At 43.8% G+C, this 25,692-nt stretch overlaps 1 protein-coding gene across 1 annotated transcript in view; it reads right to left on the reverse strand.

Moving 5' to 3' along the window:
* Positions 1–7,657: 7,657 nt before the first annotated feature.
* The window catches only part of LOC307234007 (mannosyl-oligosaccharide 1,2-alpha-mannosidase IC), a gene marked incomplete at its 5' end in the record, with an annotated part of 131,564 nt that continues 113,529 nt past the window's right edge, over positions 7,658–25,692 (reverse strand). The window contains 5 exons of the mRNA XM_080005538.1: positions 7,658–10,125; positions 11,586–11,701; positions 12,854–13,026; positions 17,914–18,133; positions 24,803–24,918. Coding sequence (XP_079861664.1) covers positions 9,981–10,125; positions 11,586–11,701; positions 12,854–13,026; positions 17,914–18,133; positions 24,803–24,918 — 770 coding nt within the window. The 3' untranslated portion in view covers positions 7,658–9,980. The remainder of the gene's footprint in view (positions 10,126–11,585; positions 11,702–12,853; positions 13,027–17,913; positions 18,134–24,802; positions 24,919–25,692) is intronic.

Here is a 25,692-nt window from a genome sequence, read left to right on the forward strand (position 1 = left end):
TTGTGTTGATATGTTATTGTGTTGATATGTTATTGTGTTGATGTGTCATTGTGTTGATATGTTATTGTGTTGATGTGTCATGATGTGTCATTGTGTTGATGTGTCATTGTGTTGATGTGTTATTGTGTTGATATGTTATTGTGTTGATGTGTTATTGTGTTGATGTGTCATGATGTGTCATTGTGTTGATGTGTCATTGTGTTGATATGTCATTGTGTTGATGTGTGATTGTGTTGATATGTCATTGTGTTGATGGGTCATTGTGTTGATGGGTCATTGTGTTGATGTGTTATTGTGTTGATATGTCATTGTGTTGATGTGTCATTGTGTTGATGTGTTATTGTGTTGATATGTTATTGTGTTGATATGTCATTGTGTTGATGGGTCATTGTGTTGATGGGTCATTGTGTTGATGGGTCATTGTGTTGATGGGTCATTGTGTTGATGTGATGACGGCACTGCTGCCTGTTGTGTTGATGACAGAGCAGAAACGAACCACAACTGGTGGAAAAAGGCACATTCTGGGGGTTGGGTAGAAGGGGACGGACAGTAAACAGCCTCACTTCCTGTTGGACAGAACTAAGAGGTGCAGAGGCACTTTGTTGGGGGGGCTGTGGTATTATTCAGCTCTCTGCCGCCGTCTCATCAGCAGCCAGAAGCCACCGCCTTGCTTGGCAGAAAGGTATTACGCCGGTCGGGGGGAATGTTGATTGCACGCACGCGCTTTGTTGTCCGGTGACAAAGTCTCTCCGGTGAGAGACGGCGGCAAAACACGAGGAGATTAAATATGAGAAGACGGCGGCGGAACCGCCCGAGCCCGAGCGACTCCTCACGCGGCACGGAAAAGGCTTCTCGAGGACCTTTGTACGATCAGAGTCAAGGTCGGAACCGTGAGCGAGAGAGAGGGCGGCGAGCCGAGGACCGTCGCCCGCATCCTCCCACATCCTCCCACATGGCGGGGGCGGCCACGGACAACAACCATCACAAACAAACACGATAAACAAACTGTTTGTGAATGCGTGAGCTTTTACCAGTAGCTCCAGGGAAAAGGAAAATAAATATATATAGGATGTGATATAAAGGAAAATAATGAACACGGGGAGGAGTGTGTGAACCAACGTCAACCTTGGACGCCATGATGAGGGGAAGACATTTTTACGTAAGCAGTGAAATAAAGAAATAAGGAGCGAATACCGGCGTAAGGGACATGAGACATGGGAGGTTTGGGAGGCTCTCGGGCGGTTTCCTGCTGTTGCCGGGCAGCATCGTGCCTCGCACTGAAAAGTTTGGCTCTTTTTGGAGATTTGGCTCTTTACGAGGCAGAACTCTATCACGCTCAACTCACGCATCTCAGCTCAGCCTGTGTGTCAGCTGTGGTTAGCGAGTCGCCAACAAGCGACTCTTTTCCTGCCGCAGTGACTCACGACTTTTCACAGATTTGTCGTCTGGTTGGTGAGTTCTCTCACAGAATGGCTGGTGAGTCTTGCATCAGGACAAGCGCCGCCTGCCGCGAGTCTTGCTCTGTTGAAGTGATCCTCTGTGAACGGCATGTGAGACCGCTTTTTCAAAGGCGTCCTTTTCAATTCTGGGATGTAAATCAGTTTCTTCAAAACGATGAACATCAGATTTGTATGACAATTTCTTTTTTTTTTTTTAAGGAATAACTGCAGAATTTTGCTTTTATACGTCAATACATGGAAGTCACTGCCACACAACTTATTCCAGCACCAAAAGTTTAACATTTCAAGCTTGGCAAAAATAATAATAAAAAAATAATGCATGATTATAAAAAAAAAGAGGAAAAAATGAATAAATTAATACAAATAAATAATGCATGATTCAAAAGAAAAACGATAAAATGAACTAAAAAATTGACAAATAAAAAAGAAAATCAAAATAAATATAAAACATAATAATAATAATTCAGATCGCTGTGAAATAAAAGCATTTCTTCAACATTCTGCCTCTTGAGTCAAGTCTAAAGGCGCGAGTCACCTATCTACGTGTACATATCCTACACCTTTAAACTTCAGTTTGAGCTACTTCCTACTTTCCCAACGTTGGGAAGGCTCTTCTTTATTTATCCCCCGGTTGCCATGGGGATTGCTGAAATATGCACCTGTAACAACAATTGAATTTCCCTCCGGGGATCAATAACAAAGATGGACTGGAGGTGGACTTCCACCTAATATAGTGGAAGTGGTAGTGGCTGGTCCCTCACAACACACACACACACACACACACACACACACACAGACACACACACACACACACACACACACACACACACACACACACACACACACACACACTCCCACACACACACACGCGCGCGAAAAATATTCCTCAGCAGGTCTTGTATATCTATTTGACAGAATTAAATATTCTTGTGGGAATTCCTTTCAGAGCGGAATGACCCGACTCTCCCGACTCGTTTCACCGACTGAATCAAACAAACGAACGGTGGGAGGACGGAGGTGTAGCCCCAAAAATAGTCTGTTCATCACTCGGGATGCGTAGCAAGCAGGTAACTGTCAGAGAGCCTCCCAAACCTCTTATATATTATATCCCTTATACCAATTATTCATGTTATTCCCTGTGTTAAAATCTCTTCCACTCATCATGGCGGTTCAACTTGACGAGTTGTTCATTTTCCTTTTGTAGAATCCCTGTCTTTATCAACGGAGAGGGCATCCACGCCCGCACACCACGCCCTGTGTTCGGTGTTTTTCTTTAAATTTATTCTCCGGAGCCATGAGAACAGGATGTCGCGCGTCTCCGGGGTTTACAGGTTCGGTGAGTCACTGGTAAAGGGGCCGACTCTCCATCGCCGGTGCTTCACGGTGCCATGCCACGGCACATGCCTCCGCTGCTCGGTGCACGAACGCTGTGAAGGAGTGAATGGGCCAAACTGAACGTGTCTGTCTGCAGCCAACGAGCGTGAGCGTGAGCGTGAGCGCCGGGAACTCTCACCAGAGTCCTGCCAATTTTACAGAATCCCGAAGACGCGGCATGTCGGCACCGCGGCGTAGCAACCGCGGCTGGCACGTCAGGCGACCCAGCTAGCGGTGCTGCTGAAGCCCGGTCACGGAAATATTTGAGGAAGGAATAAATCAGTGCAGATCCCAAGGAAGAAAATCTTACATTTTTATGCAGTTTGCGCCCAAAAAAAAACCAGTCAGACCGTCAGCCGCACGGGCAAGGCCTTCCAAAGCACACATGGAGATGAAGCATCCGACCAGAAGTCATCTCAAGAAATCATTGACAAAGGGGAAGAGCGCTCAGTGTTTTTAAACCGTTGCATCATTTGGTTCATGGATAAATATAATTTCCATTGCATTTACAGTTTACCTTTACTGCCTCTACTCCTTTTGCACTCCTTTTTACTCCCTTTTCACTCCTTTTTCACTCTTTTTTCACTCAATTTTCACTCCTTTTTCATTCCCATCTCACTCCTTTTTCACTCCTTTTTTACTCCTTTTTAACTTACATAAAATAAAACTGTATTTAAGTAATAAGACAGACTCACGTTGGTTTTTCTTGGCTTTTAAAAGTCATCACTGTCTGTGATTCTGTAGTAGTAAACCTTCATTTAGTTTGGGAAGCGGGTGGTGGCTATGATTGGGGGCTGGGGGTGGATGGGTTCTACTGAGGAGGAGGTTCTGCTGAAAAAGAAAAGCTCAGAGCAGCTAATTTCCAAAAACATAAAACAAAAAAGGATCATTTGATCACTTGAATGTGTGTGGATCTGATGTATCTTATGAGGTGTGAACTCGCAAAGTGCTGCATGTTGCACATCCTGTCGGACCTGGTGGTGGAGAACTGCGGCCCCGAGATAAACCCAACCTTCCCGACTCAGACGGCGTGACGGTCATTTCTATGGCTCCCGTTGCCCCAGAGATAAAAAGCGAGGGGATTATCGATTATCGGTGAACCGTTTGTCCTTCACTATCAGTCCCCGCAGCATTTAAATGGACGGTAGTTCATTCCACCATCCTCCCCAGGACCCTGCAGTGGCGGCTCCCGGGGTCCGCACACCTCCGTCTGTCCGTCCTGTTATCAGCCCGGCTGAAGGTTCCGCCGCCGCTCAGACGGTGTTTGCACTCAGCACTTGGACCGACACGCCGGTCGCCCTGCAGGGTCGCTGTGAGATTAATGTCAGCACATCCATGACATTTGAGCATCATTTATCAAACCTCCGTTAAATGTCAATGCCAATCGCACGTCGTGACCGTTCCAGTTCCAAGGCGATATAACATGACCATAAGCCGGCGAGGCAGAAAATGTGAAAAAAATAATTTCCCTTTCGTGGCCGTTAGAACACCGTGTGACAAATCTCATTTTTAAGCCCTTCGGCCATTTTCTGGTGGTGATTGAGGGAACACTACTGCACGCCGAGATATCCCGATCGGAAAATTACCTTCCTGCATGAAAACAATGGAATGTTCACCGGAGTTGGTCGGGATGCGGGCGGCGCGGAGCCATCCGTGTTGGGTTTACGCCAACGATAGCAACAGGCCATACTTATAGCTGTCTTTGTCCTGATTGGTCGGCTGATGTGAAATGAGCGTTGGGAAAGGAAAGGGTTAAATACAAAAGGACAAATGTAAAATGCACTTGGCAAATAAAGTGACTCCTCCGTCCATCTTATGCTGCTGGTTTCTTTATTCTGTTGCGTGGTGAGATGCACATCACACAAATGAAATTTTTCTCTGATTTTCCTAAATAGTCGATGCAAATGGCAGTCAGTATAATTTTCAAGTCATCAACCGTTAGGGTATAATTTGAATGTTACTGAACAAACCTCCCAATGATAACAGTATGTTATTCAAAAATAAAAAACTCAAAATGCACTGTTCCAAATGATTATGCACAACAGAGTTTCAAAACATTTTATCGGTTGTAAAGAACTGAAAATGGTCATTTGTTGAATGTGCAGCATTAGGAGTCATATTTACTGAAATCAAAAGCTATTTCAATCAAAAATATCTTAACAGGCCAAGTTAAATGTGAACATAGGAGCCTTCTTTCATATCACCTTCACTATTCTTGCCTCCATTGAACTTGTGAGTTTTTGGAGAGTTTCTGCTTGAATTTCTTTGCAGGATGTCAGAGCAGCCTCCCAGAGCTGCTGTTTTGATGCCATAGATCTTTTGCTTGAGGAGGCTCCAAAGGATCTCACTAGGGTTGAGGTCAGGGGAGGATGGGGGCCACACCATGAGTTTCTCTCCTTTTATGCCCATAGCAGCCAATGACACAGAGGTATTCTTTGCAGCATGAGATGGTGCGTTGTCAGGCATGAAGATGGTTTTGCTACGGGAGACCCGGTTCTTCTTTTTGTACCATGGAAGAAAGTGCTCAGTCATAAACTCTATATACTTTGCCGAGGTCATCTTCACAACTTCAGGGGCCCTAAAGGGGCCCACCAGCTCTCTCCCCATGATTCCGGCCCCATGGGGAGACCATGATTCCGGCCCCAAACATGACTCCGCACCTCCTTGCTGACGTGGCAGCCTTGTTGGGACAAGGTGGCCATGCACCAACCATCCACTACTCAATCCATCATCACCATCCAGGGTTGCACGGCACTCATCAGTCAACCAGACTGTTTGAAAATGAGTCTTCATGTATTTCTGGGCCCCCTGCAACCGTTTCTGCTTGTGAGCATTGCTTAGGGGGGGCCCAATAGTAGCTTTATGCAGAACTGCAAGCCTCTGGAGGATCCTACACCTTGAGGTTGGCTGGACTCCAGAGGCACCAGCAGCTTCAAATACCTGTTTGCTGCTTTGTAACGGCATTTTAGCAGCTGCTCTCTTCATCCCATGAATTTGAATCAGCCACAAATCTCTTCACAGTACGATGATCAGGCTTAAGTTTTCATGAAATATCTAATGTTTTCATACCTCGTCCAAGGCATTGCACTATTTGAGGCTTTTCGGCAGCAGAGAGATGCTTTTTCTTTCCCATGCTGTTTGAAACCTGTGGCTGCTTAATAACGTGGAACATCCTTCTTAAGTAGTTTTCCTGGGATTGGGCTCACCTGGCAAACTAATTACCACAGGTGTCTGAGGTTGATTTCAGTGATCCAAAGAGCCCTGAGACACAATACCATCCATGAGTTGAATCGAAAAACAAAAACTTAAATGTTTAGGACACTTAAATCCAATTTGCATAATTATTTGGAACGCGGTGTATTTCCAGGATCTCATCAAGGTCTCATAGCCTGACATCACCACAACAATTCACAAATGTGTATTAGTCTGGAATCTCTCCATTCATTTTAAATTTCAAAGGAGCGTTACCAACGGGCACAGACCAAATGTCTCTGGAAACAATTGGATAGACCTACAACCAATCAGAGCACTGGATAGACCTACAACCAATCAGAGCAATGAAATGTGTGATATAGCGCTGAGTGAGTGAGTTGGTAAATTAAACTTTCATCAAATCATTTTGAAGTACATCAAACACATCTTTCTTATCAACAAAAGCTTTTTAGAGAAACAAAGCCTCCAGTTCCTTTAATACTGTCACGATAGAGGATTCAACAAACCACTCCACCTCAGCGGCAGCCATCTTGGTAAGGTGCCTCAACGGTCATGGTGTCAAGCCCCGCCCCATATTAGGTCAAGGGTTGTGATGAAAGAGGGAATCCTGCAGAGCACAAGAAAGCTGAGCTGCAGGGGGGCTCCCAGGCTCAAGGTCTCTTCCTCCTCTTCCTGTTTCTTCCTCTGCAGCTCCTGTCTGGATGGATGGCTGTCGTGAAGCCGTGTCGTGGATCATCCTGTAAACCTGGGGGCTGCTGAAGGGTACGGTGATTGATATGCGTTTGGCATCGCTCAATTTTAAAATATCGTCCGGAATCACCGGGTGACGTTCGTCCTTAATATCCTGCGTGGGGTTTCGAGTGAAATATTTGGACGGCGCGCTGTAATGGCAGCTTCAGCTTCTGCTGAGTGTCCTGAAGGTTATGAACAAAGCTCTGTTCTCTGCATTGGAACAACGCTGGAGGACGACAAAAAGGGCTCAAACTTGAAGCAACATTGGACCAATGTTTACAAGATGGAGAGCTCTCAGCGAGCAAACGACACTCAGCATGACTTATTCAGGAGTGTGCTTTGGTTTGTTTTGGTGATGTTGTGATAGGCTAGTGCTCCATCTAGCGGTAGGATGTACGCTTTTTAACTTTAAATCAATCGGCCACCATTGCGGCTGGGTGTTGACGCCAACGTGGAAGTGCTGTGAAATGCAGTTCAGGCTGAATGGAAGTCAATGGAAAAAGGATGAACTGATTTTAAATATTTAGTCAGACTTTAGGTTTCTCAATATCTAAGTTAACATCTTCTAATTGGTGTCTGGGTTGTGATTGCGGCGAGCATAACCCCAAACTCGAGGCTTCAAATTGATTGATTGTCTTTAGTGTCTTTAGAAGCCAATGGGTGACGTCGGGTTTTTTTCTACCGTCTTTAAGTCCACACGACAGGTTTTTAGTGAGAAATCTCTCACATCGCTCACATCTCTAGAAAGGGAGTTTTCGAAATGAATTTCAAATAAAAACAAGCAATCATTGAATAACAGTAGAACAAAAAAAAAACCAGAGTGACTGCAGTTGGTTTAAATGTACAAAGTTGCACAGATCTTTTTTTTTTTTAATCAGTATTTGAAAATATTCAACAATGAAAGATAAGTCAAATTAGACGGTAAGAAGAAGTCATAACAATAATTAATTCTCAACAATAACTAGACTTAAAATTAGAACTTTTTTTTTCATTTTCATACGGAAACACCTGAGGGAAGAAAATCAAAAGAGAATCCAGAAGATCATCACTAAAGTAAAAAAAAACAAAATAAAAACAATGATAACCATAATAATAATAATAATAATCATAATAATCATCATCATCATAATCAAAAGGAAAATCAAATCAGAAAAGATTAAGATCAAGGTCAAGAAAAGCTTCGACGGGGCTTACTCACATCCATCAGCGGTCACACCCCCCCAGCTGTGTTGTTTTTTTGTTTTTTTTTGTTTGTTTTTTTCATTTTTTTCCCTCGTTTTTAATTGTTAACGCAAGTGAACTCATTCCAAGGAGCTGGTCGGGCTTGGTGTCAGGCAACATGATATCAGAGGTTTTTATTTATTTTCATGGACACTATCGCTGCCTGGCTCTCTGGAACAGCGGGAACGACTTTGGGTTTCGATGTGGCCCATACATACTGCTGCTGTTGTTGTTGCTGTTGTTGTTGTTGTTGTTTTTATTGTTGTGGTGGTTAAGTTGTTGTTGTGGTGGTTGTTGTATTGGTTGTGGTTGTTGTTGTTGTGGTTGTTGTTGTTGTTGTATTGGTTGTGGTTGTTGTTGTTGTGGTGGTGGTGGTTGATGTGGTGGTTGTTGTTGCATTGGTTGTTGTTGTTGTTGTATTGGTTGTGGTTGATGTGGTGGTTGTTGTTGTTGTTGTTGTTGTTGTTGTTGTATTGGTTGTGGTTGTTGTTGTTGTGGTGGTAGTTGATGTGGTGGTTGTTGTTGTTGTATTGGTTGTGGTTGATGTGGTGGTTGTTGTTGTTGTTGTTGTATTGGTGGTTGTTGTTGTTGTGGTGGTTGATGTTGTTGTATTGGTTGTTGTTGATGTGGTGGTTGTTGTTGTTGTTGTATTGGTGGTTGTTGTTGTTGTGGTGGTTGATGTTGTTGTATTGGTTGTGGTTGATGTGGTGGTTGTTGTTGTATTGGTGGTTGTTGTTGTTGTTGTTGTTGTATTGGTTGTGGTTGTCGTTGTTGTTTTTCTCAACAAAAGGCTGTGAGGTGTGAGGGAGCGGTTGCCAGGTTGACAATATTGAAAAAATCACACACAGATCCTGTTCAAATCGCAGCCTCACGCTGATGAGTGAGCTCCTCAAAGTGGTTGTTGCATAAGACACTGCCCCCCGCCAGCTTCCCCTGCGACCTCCAAACACAGAAGAAAAAATCAAAATAATCCAAATAAAAGGCGTTTGGGTTTTGTTTTCGATTCCCAAACATGACATCAACATTAGTTTGGAGGTGGGTTTGAGAATGACGTTTCAGAAACTGTCCACTGCACTGAGCACTGTACACTAACATCATCACTACGTCCTGTTAGGAGCGCCTCACTTCCTCCAAAGCCCATAGACACACACCGACTTGGGAAGAAAAGAGGGGGTGGAAAGAAAGAGGGAAAGAAAGAAAGAAAAAGAGATAGAATGAAAGAGAGAGAGACAAATAAAAGAAAGAAAGATAGAGAGATAGATAGAAAGAACGACAAGTGAACGAAAGAACGACAGAAAGAGTGAAAGAAAGAATAAAGAGAAAAGAAAGAAAGAAAGAAAGAAAGAGAGAAAGAGTGAAAGAAAGAATGAAAGAGAGAGAGAAAGAATTAAAGAAAGAAATAAAGAAAGAATGAAAGAGACAAAGAAAGAGGAATGAAAGAAAGAGAAAAGAATGAAAGAAAGAAAAGAATGAAAGAAAGAGAAAAGAATGAAAGAAAGGAGGAAAGCTTTGGTCAAAGAGAAATTCATTAAAAAGAGCATTCATCACTCGTAGGGGATGGAACAAGTCAATTCAAAACTCAAGCTCTCCCTCCCCCCTCCCTCCCTCTCTCTCTCTCTCTCTCTCTCTCTCTCTCTCTAACATATGGCGCCTCGCTAACCCTCCTCGCTCCATGTTTTGTGGCTCTGCGACGTGGTGCTGGTTTCCTCACGGAGGAAAGAAGAACAGGAAAAGCTGCTTCTCGTCAGAGTCGTGTTTGTGTTGATTGTCCACCACAATCTGGCGCCGGCGGGAAAGTCCCGGCGTGAGGACGTACAATCACAGCGTGGAACCAACGAGCTCCTTCTTCTCCGCCGAGAGAAGGAGCGGGGAGTCCGCGGCTGGGGGGTCGGCGGCACGGACCCCGCCTGGCATTCGGGCTGGCAGAAGGATCGAAGCGGCGAAAGGGTCCCGGGCGCGGCCGACGCGCAGGGCGCGGCATTAGGACGGCGTGCGGTCCGACGCGCCGCCGCCGGCGTCCCGTGGGCAGGAGCGGCGGACCACGGGCAGCGGGTGGGCCTCCGTGTTAAACACCCAGTCCTCCAGGGACAGAAGGTCGTCATCGGAGAACAGCAGGTACAGATACCTGTGGGGGAGGGGGAGGAAGAACGGGGTCAAAGGTCACAGGTCAAAGGTCCAAGGTCAAGGGTCAAACCAACGCAGCCGCAATGAAAGCAGCCCTAACACGGACCGCGGAAGACTCGACGCGCGACGTTTAACGCGAACACGGACGAGAAAGAACAGAGTCCTCACAGAAACATAAAAAAAAAAAGATCCATCCTTGGACGTCTGCAGGTTTGAAACTCGACAGAAGTGATTTCCAAAAACAGCGATGGCTCCAAAACGACTGAAACCAAGGCTCCCGACCCCGCCCACCTGGCCTCAGCAGCTTCGCCTTCACGGGATCATGGGGCCATTCTCTTAGGGTGGGGGTCCATTCGGTCAATCGAAACCGCCCCAAAAAAATGGAGGAGGGCTCGGCCAGGGCAGGCGGAACGGGCGGGGCCGCCGCGCGTCCTGATTGGCTGGCGCCGGGTCCATCGGGAATGACCTCAAGAGGCTCCGAGGCGTCGCTAGGAAGCGGCGGCTGAGGAAGCTCTTTATTTCACCATCACCTCAACGACCCTCCAGCACATATAGCGGTTGTTGACAAAACAGGCATTAGGAATCTTTTATTCCCCCAAAGAAGCCTCCTCAGGGGACCCCTCGCCCCCAAAAGGCCTCTCGATCCTCGCCGTAGTGGCTGGAGTCCTCTGCCGCTGGAGTCCTCTGCCGCTGGAGCTGCGACGAGGACGGTTCCTCTTCCAGACCGAGCGGCCTCCCCTGCAAAGGAGGTTTCAAGAACCTCGGTTCTAAAGGCTTTTTGGGGAACCCGGCGCGGCTCTTCCAGGGCGTCGGCACCCTGGTTTTCCTGGGCGTGGACGCCGTCTTTAACCCAGCGGGTGAGACAGGTACCGGCCCACGCTCTCCAAAGTATCCTCCCTGTTGTAGGGATATGGAAGACGAGGTCTTCTCTTTTTCCCCTTGGTTGGGTCCCAGACTCTCACTTGGAGCGACGAGGCTGTGTTTGTTTTGTTTTTGTTTTGTTTTTATTTTGGGTCATTTACAGCCTGGATGGACCGGGGTTCCCAAGGTAACGGCTGCTTCCACGCCGCTTTCTCACCAAACCTGACGTCCATTCAGAACAATTCAAACCAGCACAGCTCGTCCGGGAGTTTTGTGTTTTGACCTTGGCTGTTTCTCCTGTCTCCTCTTCCTGGTCCCTTCGCCTGCTGATGCCATCTGCATTGTCACATGCGATTAATACGTCCGTGGCACGAGAAGCCCTCTGGCCCCGGAAAAAAAAAGATTGTATTGATTCATTCATTCATTCATTCATTTATTCATTCATTCATTCGTCCCTTTGGCCATTTTGGCATTTCTCACTAATATTTCCGGGTTTTTATGAGAACTTTATGAGATTATGTGACCGTGATGTCACTGTGCGGAGCCTCACACACACACACACACACACACACACACACACACACACACACACACACTTACTTGAGCGTCTCGGACAGGAAGAAGCTCTGCTGCATGTTGTCGTGGCTCACCGCCGTGGTGTAGACGTCTCGGATGCCGGAGAATCCCGACTCCACCCTGCAGTGTCTCTCCAGAGCCTGGAGGCAGCGGCAGCGTCGTACATCGAGGACAAATGTTGAAAAAAAATATATATCTTGACTATGTATCTGGAGTGCGGTTATTCAAGCTGCAACATCACTCGTTCTGATAATAATATAATAATAATAATAATAATATAATAATAATAATAATAATATTGTCAACGCTGCCTCGGCAGATTCTCGGTGAAGATCATCTTTGTCTATCACGGGTTGCCATGGTGATGGTGATACGCGCCGTTTAGCTATTTACTCCATTTTCTGGAGAACGAATTTGGAGCAGAGCAGGAAGGGGAATCGGCCGGAGGCGTCTTTAAGAGATTAACTCCAGTTTCTAGCGCTCTGCGGCCAAAGCAAGATCAATTATTTCCCCAAAAGTTTCCCAACAGTTTCCTTGTAGGCCCAATTAATCACCGCAAAATAAAAGCCCCCTCGACTCACTGGAACCTCCATGCTGCATTGACGGCGCCTCAGGGGCGCAACCCGGCAAAAGAACACTTGAAGAAGAAATGGCAAAAATCAACTCTTACTTCGAGCAAACCCTGACTCCGGACAGCCCCGTGTCTAATTAGAACTTATTTGGGGGGTGGTGGTGGTGGTGGTGGTCGTGGAGTCGGTGGCCGGGGGGCTCAGTTCAGCTTCACAATAAAAGCCTTGGTGACGCAAAAAACCTGACAGGGGCTAATTGAGTGCGTCTGGGTTAGCCCGGCGGATTAGCACATTATTACCTGGGATACAAAGGGCCGGTTTATGTGTGATAATTAACAAAGACCCAGGCGTGTTAGCGGCGGGCGTGCATGGAGAGGAGCTGGCGTGCGCGTCGGCCTTTCAACCTTTGTGTCCGATAATTAAAGGCCTGTCAGTCTCGTCAGGCTGATCCCTCCACTTCTGCGATAACTAAATGAATGTTGGATCCATCATGCTGGCCCCGCCCGCGCCACCTACTGGGGCTAATGTGCTGACTGTCAGTGTGCTAATGGAGGTGACCTCCAGTGAGTCAGAGCTATTGCACTATATTGACTTAATATTAATATATTGAAATATTAATATATTAATAATTATTATAATATATATATTAATAATAATAATAAAGATGATGATGATGATGATGATGATGATGATGATGATGATGATGACGATTGGTGCCCTCACCTCCACGGCCTCCCAGCCCCAGTCTCGGTACTTGGGGTCGTGGGTCAGCCTCCACAGGTACATGTAGCTCTCGATCACCTCGGGTCGCAGGATGTAGTAGCGGTCGCTGAGCCGCGTCGCCGTGGCCTCCACGCCGCCGTCGAACCGGAACGCCTCGGGCCCCAGTTTGGTGGCTGCGGGGGGGCACGGGAGGCGATTTGGGGGTGGGGCGAGGGGGAGGGGGGTTGGTTTGATTAAAAAGCCTTGAATCGATCAAGAAGTGAAGCGACATGTGACTCACACACAGTCTGTTTTTTTTCCATTCCAACTCATTTTAAATACAGTGGTAACAACTCTTAAAGGGGAACTATTCTGCTCCCTTCAACATCCCTTTAACATCAAGTTAATATGGGTCTGTGAGGTCCCCAAAACAAGCCTTTCAAGATCGTTGCTGAAAATTCTGCTCAGATCAGATGACGCATTCTAGCCATTCTAAGATGCCTCTAAAACCCCCCCGTCCTCCTCTTTCAGCGTGTGCTGTTTTCAATGTAAATGCTGCTGCCCACCACACCCACACCTGTGAAGCTGTTGTATGAAGTACGTAAGATTCACTGATTTCACCGTATCACTTCACCAAAATCTGCTTCTAAACCAATTTGGGGCGAGAAATAAGCAATCCGGTTGCTTAATCTTCCCTCATATTATATTAAAATTCTGCTGTGCAGCCACAGTCAACTTACCCCATACACTTTTATTTTTTCAAAGGGAGAAACACGGCCAGTTTTGTCACGACAGCTATTAATTCCTCTTCATTTTAAAAGATTTGTGCTGGTTTGTGCAGCCAACAGAGCAGTCCCTGTGTTATTGCTCTAGCCGTGGATGGAGTCGCTCAATAGGGGGACGGTTCTGATTCCACCCCGCGTGCAGCCCAGGGGGAGGCAAATGTGAACGGCTTGCTGAGTCACATGTTTCATGACAGAGGGAGAAAAAATAAAAAAACAAAAACCTGACTGGCTTGTCTTATTCCACAGTTTGTGTGTTGGTAGGCCCATCAGAGACCCACATGTGAGTTTTTCATAATAGCTCCCCTTTAACCCTACCTCGCTCAGCATTGTTATTAAAGTAACAATATTTTAATGTCCTGGCGGGATAATAACTAGTGGTGGTAACTTCCTTGCTGTGGTGGTGCACCTCTGCTAAATGAATACCAAAGAAACACTGCCTCCAAAAAATGTCACATGAAAAAAATTCTGAACGTATGTTAAGAAGGAATAGAAGGAATAGAATAGATGCACTTACAGAACTCCGCATCTAATCTCCCGTTGCATTCCGTGCAATTCTCTTCACCAAGACTGTGAAGGCTACGGAGGAAAGGACCTTGCCGGATACTGCAGCGCTGACTGTTTTTATGTGGCTGGCGGCACTTTCTGAGTAACCTCTTCAACTCTACCATTAATTAACATCATTGCTGTGTGAATTCCTCAATATGTCCTGAATATATGAATTACAGGGAAATGTGTATAAAACTATGCATAAGAAATCCGATTTTCTATTTGATGTAATGCCGCCGCCATGTAACAATGGCATCTTGGTTTTGAATATTTCACGATAAACAGTCAAACAAGTTGAAATCTAATATTGTAGGAGCATCACTGGGCAGGTTTTTCCTTGAAGAGGTTTCTAAGCGGAGTAACCTGGAAATGGTCTGTACCTGATGTAAATGGCACCACAGCATTATCAATGCTGATCTACCAACCTGGTGTCACACGTATTCATGCTCATAGTCACGACAATGTATCTATTGAATTGACTTCCAGAGGAGCAAAAATAAATTATTATTTACATTGCGTAATATTTACACATTGATTTATAAACGTTTCAAACCCTAACGCTGAAGCTTAACTCTAAAAACGACACAACCTACAATTCTGCGCCATTTAGTAATGCATCTTGTGCAATTGCCTCATGGGTAAAGTAGATATATTATTATAAACCTAAAAAGGATAAAGAAGGTATGGGTCAATAAGGACATACATGTGTTACTCGGGGTTCATTTGGTCGGGAATGTACCTGTGTTGTCAAAATTATAATAAATTCATTTCATTTCAAATTCATGTCATTTCACGGTAAGGGGGCGTGGCTGGTATATATAGTATATATAGTGTATATAGTGTTTATAGTGTATATAGTGTATATAGTGTTTATAGTGTATATAGTGTATATAGTGTATACAGTGTATATAGTACATAAAGGGTGATGAGGTGCTTGGTAATAATATGTTACCGCTACCATATTGAGAGGGAGAGAGGGAGAGAGAGAGACAGCATTCAGAATAAATTAGGCCTGGTTATCTGGAGGTACAGTCACTTGACATGCAGGGCTGGCTCCAGCCATTTTGCCGCTCGAGGCAAACTGTCGATGGCCCCCGTTACGCACGGGGGCCGCTTGTTTGTAAGGAGACTGGCATCTACAACAAAAACACAGTGTTGTGGCGGCCGGACGCTGGCACCTATAGGAAGAGCCAGCCCTGTTCACACCAGTACACAAACTGCCGTCAAATAAGGAACGAAAGGTACAATATATACTGCATATATCGTGTATAGTGCACCATAAATCACCACTGGATGCAGTAATATGAGGTTTGATTGTGTACTTCTTTGTGAACGGCCGCTCCGTACGCCTGGATATTGATGTGTAGTTTGTACCTCCTACATGAAAACCTGGAAGGAGGAACGAAGAAAGACACATCGATCCCTCGTCCCTCAGCCTCTCTCTCGAAAAAAAGGTAGAGAAGAAGAGAGAGGGAGAGAGGGAGGGAGAGAGACAGAGAGGGAGAGAGACAGGGAGAGACAGAGGGAGAGAGACAGGGAGAGAGAGAGGGAGAGAGACAGGGAGAGAGAGAGGGAGAGAGACAGGGAGAGAGACAGGGAGAGAGACAGGGAGTGAGAGAGACACATTAACACATTATAGGATTGTTTTTTTTCCTCACTTTGTATTGAGTGAATGATGTCATTGGTTTGTATAATACATGTATTTCATTCATGTTTTATGTCGTCTGTATATTTTCTATCTATGTTTTTGTATATTAGTTACGACCTTTTCTCCCTCTGTGAAAACCTTGAAGCAAAATGGTTCTTATTATTTAGAAGTGCTCTACAAAAAATATTGATTGGTTGATTGATTGATTGATTTGTTGATCAATTGGTTGACTGATTGGTTACTGATTGGTTGATTGGTTGATTGGTTGATTTATTGGGTTGATTGATGGGTTGATTGATTGTTTGATTGATTGTTTGATTGATTGTTTGATTGGTTGATTGATTGGTTGATTGATTGGTTAGTATATTGGTTGAACAATTGGTTGATTGGTTGATTGATTTATTGGTTGATTGATTGATTAGTTGATTGGCTGCTTGATTGGTTGATTGATTGTTTGATTGTTTGATTGATTGGTTGGTTGATCGGTTGATCGGTTGATGATTAGTTGATTGATTGTTTGATTGTTTGATTGATTGTTTGATTGATTGTTTGATTGATTTGTTGATTGGTTGATTGATTGGTTGATTGGTTGATTGATATTCATATCCAAGGTAATGAAGTCATGTAGGAGACGGGGGCCTCCTCCGCTTCATCCACAGTGGAATTAAAACGCCTCGGGTGCTTTTAATTTACAATATTGGACTGAGAAAGTCCATTTCCATATTTCCATATTTCCATCCCTCCCACGCCTCCAGCCCCTTCGGAACTCGCAGATCAACTGTGAAATTCGGCGCTGGTATTTACGTGGTGGCTCGCACTGAACCCGGGGAATGCAATGCAATATGGTTTTGACCCAATTGGAGGGACACGGGAACCCTCCATGGCAACCAAACTTTAAACGAACGCGAGGAACACGAGCTGTGTAGGAAAAGGAAATACGACCCTTCCTGGTTGTCTCACATCAAGTCTAATATTTAATTCCATCTCAAATTAATCTATATTTAATCTAATATATATTTTATATTTTATACTTACATACATACCCACAGCCACACGAGCAACCGTGCTGCAACTAAGCTCCAGCTGCAGCCTCCCATACGCAGCAAGCTGCCATGCACTGTGTGTTCTACACCTTTCTATCATAGCAACATTCACTTTTTCACCACTTTGTGCTACAGTAGTTCTTCTGGGGGATCGAACCAGACGGGTTAGACTTCACTCCCAACATCGTCAACGAGCCCTGGGTGTCCATGACCCTGTCACCTGTTCACTGGTTGACAGGTGCCATTGGAACCAGATGATCAAATTGTATCATACGGTATATCATATTGTATTGAATCATATATTGTATTTCCTATGATGTAAATTATATACTGTAAAATAATAATAATAATAAATAACATTTATATTCTAGGCACAAATTATAGCAGACTCCCACCAAGACTCGCACAAAGACTCCCACCATGACTCCCACCAAGACCCCCACCATGACTCCCACCCTGACTACCAACAAGACTCCAACCAAGACTCCCACCCTGGCTGCCATCCTGACTTCCACCCTGGCTCCCACCAAAACTCCCACCCTGACTCCCATCCTGACTCTCATCATGACTCCCACCATGAATACTACCCTGATTCCCACCCTGACTCCCACCATGACTACTACCCTGATTCCCACCCTGACTCCCACCATGACTACTACCCTGATTCCCACCCTGACTCCCACCATGACTACTACCCTGATTCCCACCCTGACTTCCACCATGACTCCCACCCTGATTCCCATCCTGGATCAGACTATGACTCCCACCATCATACCCACCAGGAGTCCCGCTCATGGTGGAAGTCACAGTCAGAGTCAAGGTAGGAGTCCCACCATGACTTCCAGCCTGACTCCCTGTATGACTCCCACCCTAATTTGTTCCATGACTCCTACCATGATTTAGACCCTGACTCCCACCCGACACAGTCCAAGATAAGGCCATCAAACTTAGAGCCTGACTCCCTCTATGACCCACACATTGACTCCAAACTTGACCCCACCATGGTTGCTAATCATGGCATCTAAATCCCACTGTGACCTCCACCCGTCCCCCACCCACCTGAGCGGGCGTAGCTCTCATGGCAGGTGTGTGTGATCTCGGCGGCGAGGTCCAGGTAGTGCTGACGTTTCTCTGGCGGCCCGTCATCGGCGCCGATGCCCACCATGCCGCCGGAGAAGCAGGCCAGGTGGCCCATCTTGTGGTCCAGGATCCCTCCCCTCCACTCGGCCATGTAGGTCAGGCCACCCGGAGACTTCTGGACCAGGTTGGCCTCGATGGCCTGGCGAGGACACACAGCCGGGTAAACATTAAGAATTATGTGTAAACAATTATGTTATTATTCAGGTTGTTTGTAGAAAACGGCACAATTTAACAAAGTGTCCAAATTGAAGCAAGGGAATTTGTATTTTGGCTTTTGTTCATAATTGAAATATTACTTGGCAACAACAGTAACATATTAAGTGTTAAATATTCAATATTAAAATAATGGCGATAAACAAACAAAAATATTGATTCATTTACGAATTGGGGATATATTGCTTTTTGTCTGGGATTAGAATATTATTTGACCAATAATGTATTTAACTAATAATACCACACTGAACATTATAAACTATAATTTTATCGCTTAAAAATATCTTAAAAACCTAGTGTAATGTTTCATTATTTTAGCTGTGTATTTCCGTTTGATTCCACAGTCCATAAGCAAAATGAAAACTCATTACATTGCAATTATGTGTAATGCATTTTTAAGTAGAAACTTGACCCAGAAACAACAATGGAACAAATTAATTCGTTTTTGATCAATTAAAAATGAGAAATGAATATAATAAAATATAATTACGATATTCTGGCAAATTTAGATACTGATAGGACCCCAAACTCACGCCACTCATTTTTGGTAGTTTTATTGTTTGTTTCAGTGATTTTATAGTTTTTTATGGTAGGTAAATAGGACTAAAGATAGATAATAACAATATAACAATAATGTAAAGAATGATAGGAAAAATATGTAAATTGTAAAGAAAGAAGGGGAGTGGTTTCCTTAAAGGAGACCTATTATGCTCCTTTTTACACACATAAAACACAGGTCTCTGAGTTTGCTTAAATTACCACTAATACCACTGACACATTAGGAGCCATTCTCAACATGCTTCCAATCCACCCTGTGTGAAAACGGACAGTTTCAGTGGGAGAAGCCACCCTCCTGAGGACTAAATAAAAGCATCAACAATAAAAACACCCTGTTTTTATTGGTTTTGTTTGGAGAAACGCACAGCAGATGGGATGGAGCAGATGACCAAATAAGGAAATGGGTGACCAGCTGACGTCAGCTCGTGCAGAGTAGAAAACACCTTTGTTAAACGGAGCGTTCACAGCGGCGGCAATCCTGAGCGTTTTGTTCACAGCGATTCCTTTGTCGGTAGTTTACATCATTATTTGACGCTTTGGCCACGTCTAATATCAACATCCCACATTGAAACATTATGTATATATGACAGAAAACAAGGAAAAGCATAATAGGTCCCCTTTAAAAAGTAGAACCAAATCTGCATCACTCAGACTTTTTGGGCAGCTTGGACAGATTTCCTATTCTGAGATGAATGATGAACGAGGCCCTTATGTTCACTGTGTACATAACCTATCGTTAGGTTTATCAAGCTTTATTTCAGTAGTTCTGGATTATGACCACATTTGTCTGGATTTTGATATTTATTTCAAAACGTTTTTTCTGTTGTTTTTTTTTTAGGTCATATTCTTTGTTGTTCATCATTAGGTTTTAGTGTATATTGTCATGTTTTATTTTTTTCATCATCCATATACTGTTTTCCTTATTTTTTTTCCCCATTCCCATTCCCTTTATTAGTTTTGCTTATTTCGGCTGATGCTGCAATATCTATCTCTGTCCGTCTATCCGTCTATCCATCAATCCATCTATCTATCTATCTATCTATCTATCTATCTATCTATCTATCTATCTATCTATCTATCTATCTGTCTGTCTGTCTGTCTGTCTGTCTGTCTGTCTGTCTGTCTGTCTGTCTGTCTGTCTGTCTGTCTGTCTGTCTGTCTATCTATCTATCTATCTATCTATCTATCTATCTATCTATCTATCTATCTATCTATCTATCTATCCATCTATCTATCTATCTATCTATCTATCTATCTATCTATCTATCTATCTATCTATCTATCTTTCTATCTATCTTTCTTTCTATCTATCTATCTATCTATCTATCTATCTATCTATCTATCTATCTATCTATCTATCTATCTATCTATCTATCTATCTATCTATCTATCTATCTATCTATCTATCTATCTATCTATCTATCTATCTATCTATCCATCGATCTATCTATCTATCTATCTATCTATCTATCTATCTATCTATCTATCTATCTATCTATCTATCTATCTATCTATCTATCTATCAATCTATCTATCTATCTTTCTATCTATCTTTCTTTCTATCTATCTATCTATGGAAACAAAATAACAGAGAGCTCAAAAGACAGAGAGGGAGAGAGATCAACCATCAGAAAACATTTGACCTGATTATCTGGAGGTTCTGTCAATTCACATGAGAGAACAAATGCATCACGAGTGCACAAATTGCACTCAAATTAGGAACCAAATGTACAATATATATTTATATATATATATATATATATATATAAATCACCACTGGATGCAGTAATATGAGGTTTGATTGTGTACTTCTTTGTGAACGGCCGCTCCGTACGCCTGGATATTGATGTGTAGTTTGTACCTCCTACATGAAAACCTGGAAGGAGGAACGAAGAAAGACACATCGATCCCTCGTCCCTCAGCCTCTCTCTCTCTCTCTCTCAGTACTAAAGATCTTGCTATAACGACACTATCATAGGATTCCTTCCAACAGTAAGTACTCAAAGGACCTTTCCAAAGTCTATAGAGTGAATACACACACACACACACACACACACACACACACACACACACATACACACACAAACACACACACACACACACACATACACACAAACACACACACACACACACACACACACACACAAACACACACACACACACACACATACACACACAAACACACACACACACACACACACACACACAAACACACACACACACACACACAGCCGTTTGTAATGAACTAAGTGACAGATTTTACATTTTTAACTACATTATTGTACAGTTTCTCCATCAATAAATTAATTAAATGTGCCAACTGAGCAATTAATTAGCACAGAAAACAGTTTGGTAATTAGACCAGAGGCGCCAGGTGTAATATTAAATAAAATAATGTACAATGCAGACAAGCAGCAGTTTAAAGGCAGTGTCTGCGAACACGGGAAACAGAAAACCAATCCAGAAAACTTCTTTGAAAACCACAAAATATTAAATTCAGTTTGTCGTCGATCCTCCTGAGTAGAAGCTGTAAATCATCTGATGGGTGTGTCTCCATCTGTTTACCTCCATTTTTAACTCCAAAACATCTTAAAAACAGATTAAAAATCCCACCTGGTTCATCAATGCCCACCATTGAATTCTTCACAGCGAGTGTCTTGTTGTAACGTCTGCTGTGATTGATCGGTGGGATGAATGAGTTTAGCCACAATATAAACTGTGTCACCGTGTCACTATGTCACCGTGTCACCGTGTCACCGTGTCACCGTGTCACCCTGTCACCGTGTCACCTAGTCACTGTGTCACCTTGTCACTGTGTGACTGTGTCATCATGTCACCATGTCACCTTGTCACTGTGTGACTGTGTCATCATGTCACCATGTCACCTTGTCACTGTGTGAGGCTTCAAGTTGGGGCTGATGACAACTAGAACGAGGACCAGGACTCAGATTGGAGAACACTTTGTTAATCCCCTGAGGGAAATTCAGACCTAGAACTAGAACCTCAACTACAACAAGGACTGGAACTCGGACTTGATCGAGAACTAGAGCTGGAACTATGAGCAATTAGAACTAGAACAAGAAAAGAACTAAAGCAGAAACTAGGACTAGAACTAGATCTAAAACTAGGACTAGTGCGAGAACTAGGACTAGAACTAAAAGTCGGAGGAGAACTAGACCATCCTCTGTAACTTCTCCCTCGTGTAATCTGTAACGCCCCGACCCTGGAAACGTTCAAGACAACCCCCAAGACCCACCTTTTCACCGTGGCCTTTCCCCATTAGTTAGTTGTAGTTAGTTGAGCTATCCCTTTGATTTGCTTTGTTCCTGTACCTCCCTCCCTTCATCTGCCCCCCCCCGCCCCTCTCCTCTGAAGCGACCTTGGGTTTTTTGAAAGGCGCTATACAATTTTAAGTTATTATTATAATTTTATTATTAGAGCTGGAAATAGGACAAGGACCAGAGCTAGAACGAGGACAGGAACTACAGCTAGAATTACCACTAGAACCAGCACTCAGACTAAGACTAGAATTAGAAATACAACTCGGACTAAAACTACAACTACAACGAGGACTATAACTACAACTACAACTAGAACCAGCACTCTGACTAATGACTACAGCTAGAGCTAGAACCAGCCCTGCAGCCTGTGTTTAGTATATTCACCATCATTCAACTGAACTCCCTTCAAGGTCGTTTTAGACAACTAGAACCAGTACCCTGACTGAGACTATAACTAGGACTAGAACTAGAACTATGACTGGAACTACAACTAGGATTAGAACTACAGCTAGAAATACAACTACAACTAGAAACCATAACTACAACTAGAACCAGCACTCTGACTAAGACTAAGACTAGAACTACAACTACAACTACAACAACTAGAACTAATACCCTGACTAAGACTATAACTAGGACTAGAACTAGAACCATGACTAGAACTGGAACTACAACTACAACTACAACTACATCCAGAACCAGCATTCTAACTAAGACTAGAACTAGGACTAGGACTATAACTGCAACTATGACTAGAAACTAAAACTACAACTACAACCAGCACTCTCAGACTAGAAGAGATCTATGACTAGAACTACAACTACGACTACAACTATAACTACAACTATAACTGCAACTAGAACCAGCACTCTGACTAGGACTAGATGAAGGACTAGGACTAAAGCAAGAGCTAAAACCAGCACTACAACTAGAAGTAGAATGAGATACTAGAATAGCATATATAACTAGAAGAGTTATTGACATGAAATACGTTGTCTACAAGGCTGTTTTATTTCATTTACCTTATTTTTTCATCTTTTTCCTCTGAAAATAGCCTTGTGAGGCCACAGATACCAGCCGTCCTTAAATCTACAGCCTATGAATCCTAATGTGCAACATAGAATAAACACATTTCTGGAGGGCTGCAACCAATTAAAAATGTCTTCCCCAATTAGCCGCTGTTTGCTGGAACCACACTGGAGTAATTGGTAATCCAGTATCTAACGAACTGTGATCCCTGGACAAACATGGCAGTTTTGCGCTGGTATTACAGGGGAGGGCGGAAGAAGAATAAGATAAATTGGCCGACCAAAGATGACGCTTAGCGTTTGTTCAATAATAAGCTATCGTATACTATAACATTATCCAGTTGAAGAGGAAAGGATGTGTGTGCGCTACATGGATGGTTTCCAATTAACAGAGTAGCAAGATGAGCTAATTTGCACTTTGCAGGGGATTTGATGTGGATTTTCTTAAAATGTGTGCACGTGTCAAAGTGCTCGTCATGCCTCGCATAAGGGGAGCCGAATCTCATCTCATCTCATCACATAATTAATTGCAGTATGAAATGCCACCAGTACGTCAGGTTTAATAAGATCTGCATCTTCGCTCCCGCCCGAGCCCCTGGAACCAGCCTTGCCGACGTAGATTTCTGGATAGACATGTTTATTTTGTGGAATGATGGACTTGCCCAATTGCCCAAAATGTGTAATAAAATAATAATCCCAATATCCAAGTATTATCGAAGTACCTCTAAGGACCTCGTCCAATCGTCAGGTAGGATAGAATACATGTACTTTCCTGAAGGGTGTTATTTTGCAATAATGACCGGATTGGCTGAACATTATCCTTTTTATTACACGGCCACTCACCAAATAAATAAAAACATTGACCCAGAAAAATGATTTGCAATGATTCACCCATGAATAAACAATTTTCTGTTATTATTGTAAATTGTGCCTTTTACAAGAATCGTAAAATGCGAAGCTAGACAGGAAGGTTTATACCGTCATCCGTATCCATCTCTTCCATCGTAGTTTCTTTGTAGCGTCACTAGATGGCGCCACTTGCTAGTGTTAGCAGGAGCATGGAGGGGGAGCAGTAGGTGGGACGTGAAACCAGATGGAGAAGTTGTTGCCCAACGGTCATTTATAACAGATCAGCGGACAATATTCAGATATAACCAACCGCTGATTACCGCTATTGACCAATCAGAATCGAGTATGCCGCAGAGCCGCGCGATCAGACGACGATATTTTGCGCCAATTTCAAATTTTTTCAATGGAACCATCCAGATCAGTGGCTTGGCTCACAACAACAAAGTGCATTTGCTTGGATGTCTTTGCTGAGAGGTCAACTCTGGTGAACTGTGACGTTTGCAGGGTCTTCCAACAGCAGTTTTAGCTGTTGTTGACCTCTGAGGGATCCAAAATGCAGGAGGTTGACACATCAGTAGCGTCGAATGAATCAATGAATAACAAAAAAGTTTTTCTCTTCACGAACCGAAGCTAACAGGATGTAACAGGCAGCGAGTTGTGAGGCGGTGTGGTGCGAATGTTGACTTCCTTTCATTGTGTTTTACTGTCCAAGGCTGCGGAGCGGGCTAGAGCTTTCTCACCAACTTTATACGTCTGGTAACACAAGATGGGATCTGAGCCACAGTGTCTTCGCCAACTCATTCACATTCCCCACGGCGGCCGGATCCACTGTGGAACTGCCCGGTGTCTGTACGCCCTATGAGAGGGATGCGTCCTCACCTCCAGCGCGCTGTAGTACGTCGCCTTCGCGTCCTCATCCGTCTTGTCCGACATCAGGTAGGATTTGATCAGATATTCGTAGAAACTGTCCCCCAGGCCTCCGATGGAGACGTGATCTGAGAGCGGGAAACAAGAGCAAAACATGAAATATTCTCCCCAAACGCTAAACACATTATTCTAGACACACAGGTGTCTCTGCAGTTCCCGGTGCCGGTGACCTGAAGGGAGTTGGGAGTTGATGTGATTCTGGCTCTGTAGGAATCACATCAACTCTCAAGCAACAGCAACGGGTAGAGACGACATAACTCCAAATGAGACGATTGTTTGTTGTGGCAGAAAACTGCAAACTGTCATATACAGCGAAACATTATTATTAGTTTGGTGAGTTATCACCCCTGACAGTGTTTTTATAAAGATTAAACCTACAAAAAGACTGCTGTGCAGAGGGATTATGAAATGTAAAAATATTTATCATAATCTGTAGTTGTAACATATATATATATATACAGTATACATACATATATATATATATATATATATATATATATATATATATATATATATATATCCTGTATATAGTATATACACTGATCAGACAACATTAAAGGCACCACTAAAAACTGGCACCAAGACGTTAGCAGCAGATCCTTTAAGTCCTGGAAGTTGGAGGTGGGGCCCCCATGGATCGGGCTTGTTGTTCCAGCACATCCCACGGATGCTCCATGGGATCGGACCCTAACCCCACCCATCCACATGGTGTAGAAGAAAAGGTGATTCATCAGACCTCCACCTTCTTCCATTGCTGGTCCAGTTGTGACGCTCACGTGTCCATTGAAGGTGCTTTCAGGGGTGGACAGGGGTCAGCATGGACACTGTGAGCTCCCATACGC

Source organism: Zeus faber (assembly GCF_960531495.2).
Source record: "Zeus faber genome assembly, chromosome: 8".
Taxonomy (NCBI): domain Eukaryota; kingdom Metazoa; phylum Chordata; class Actinopteri; order Zeiformes; family Zeidae; genus Zeus; species Zeus faber.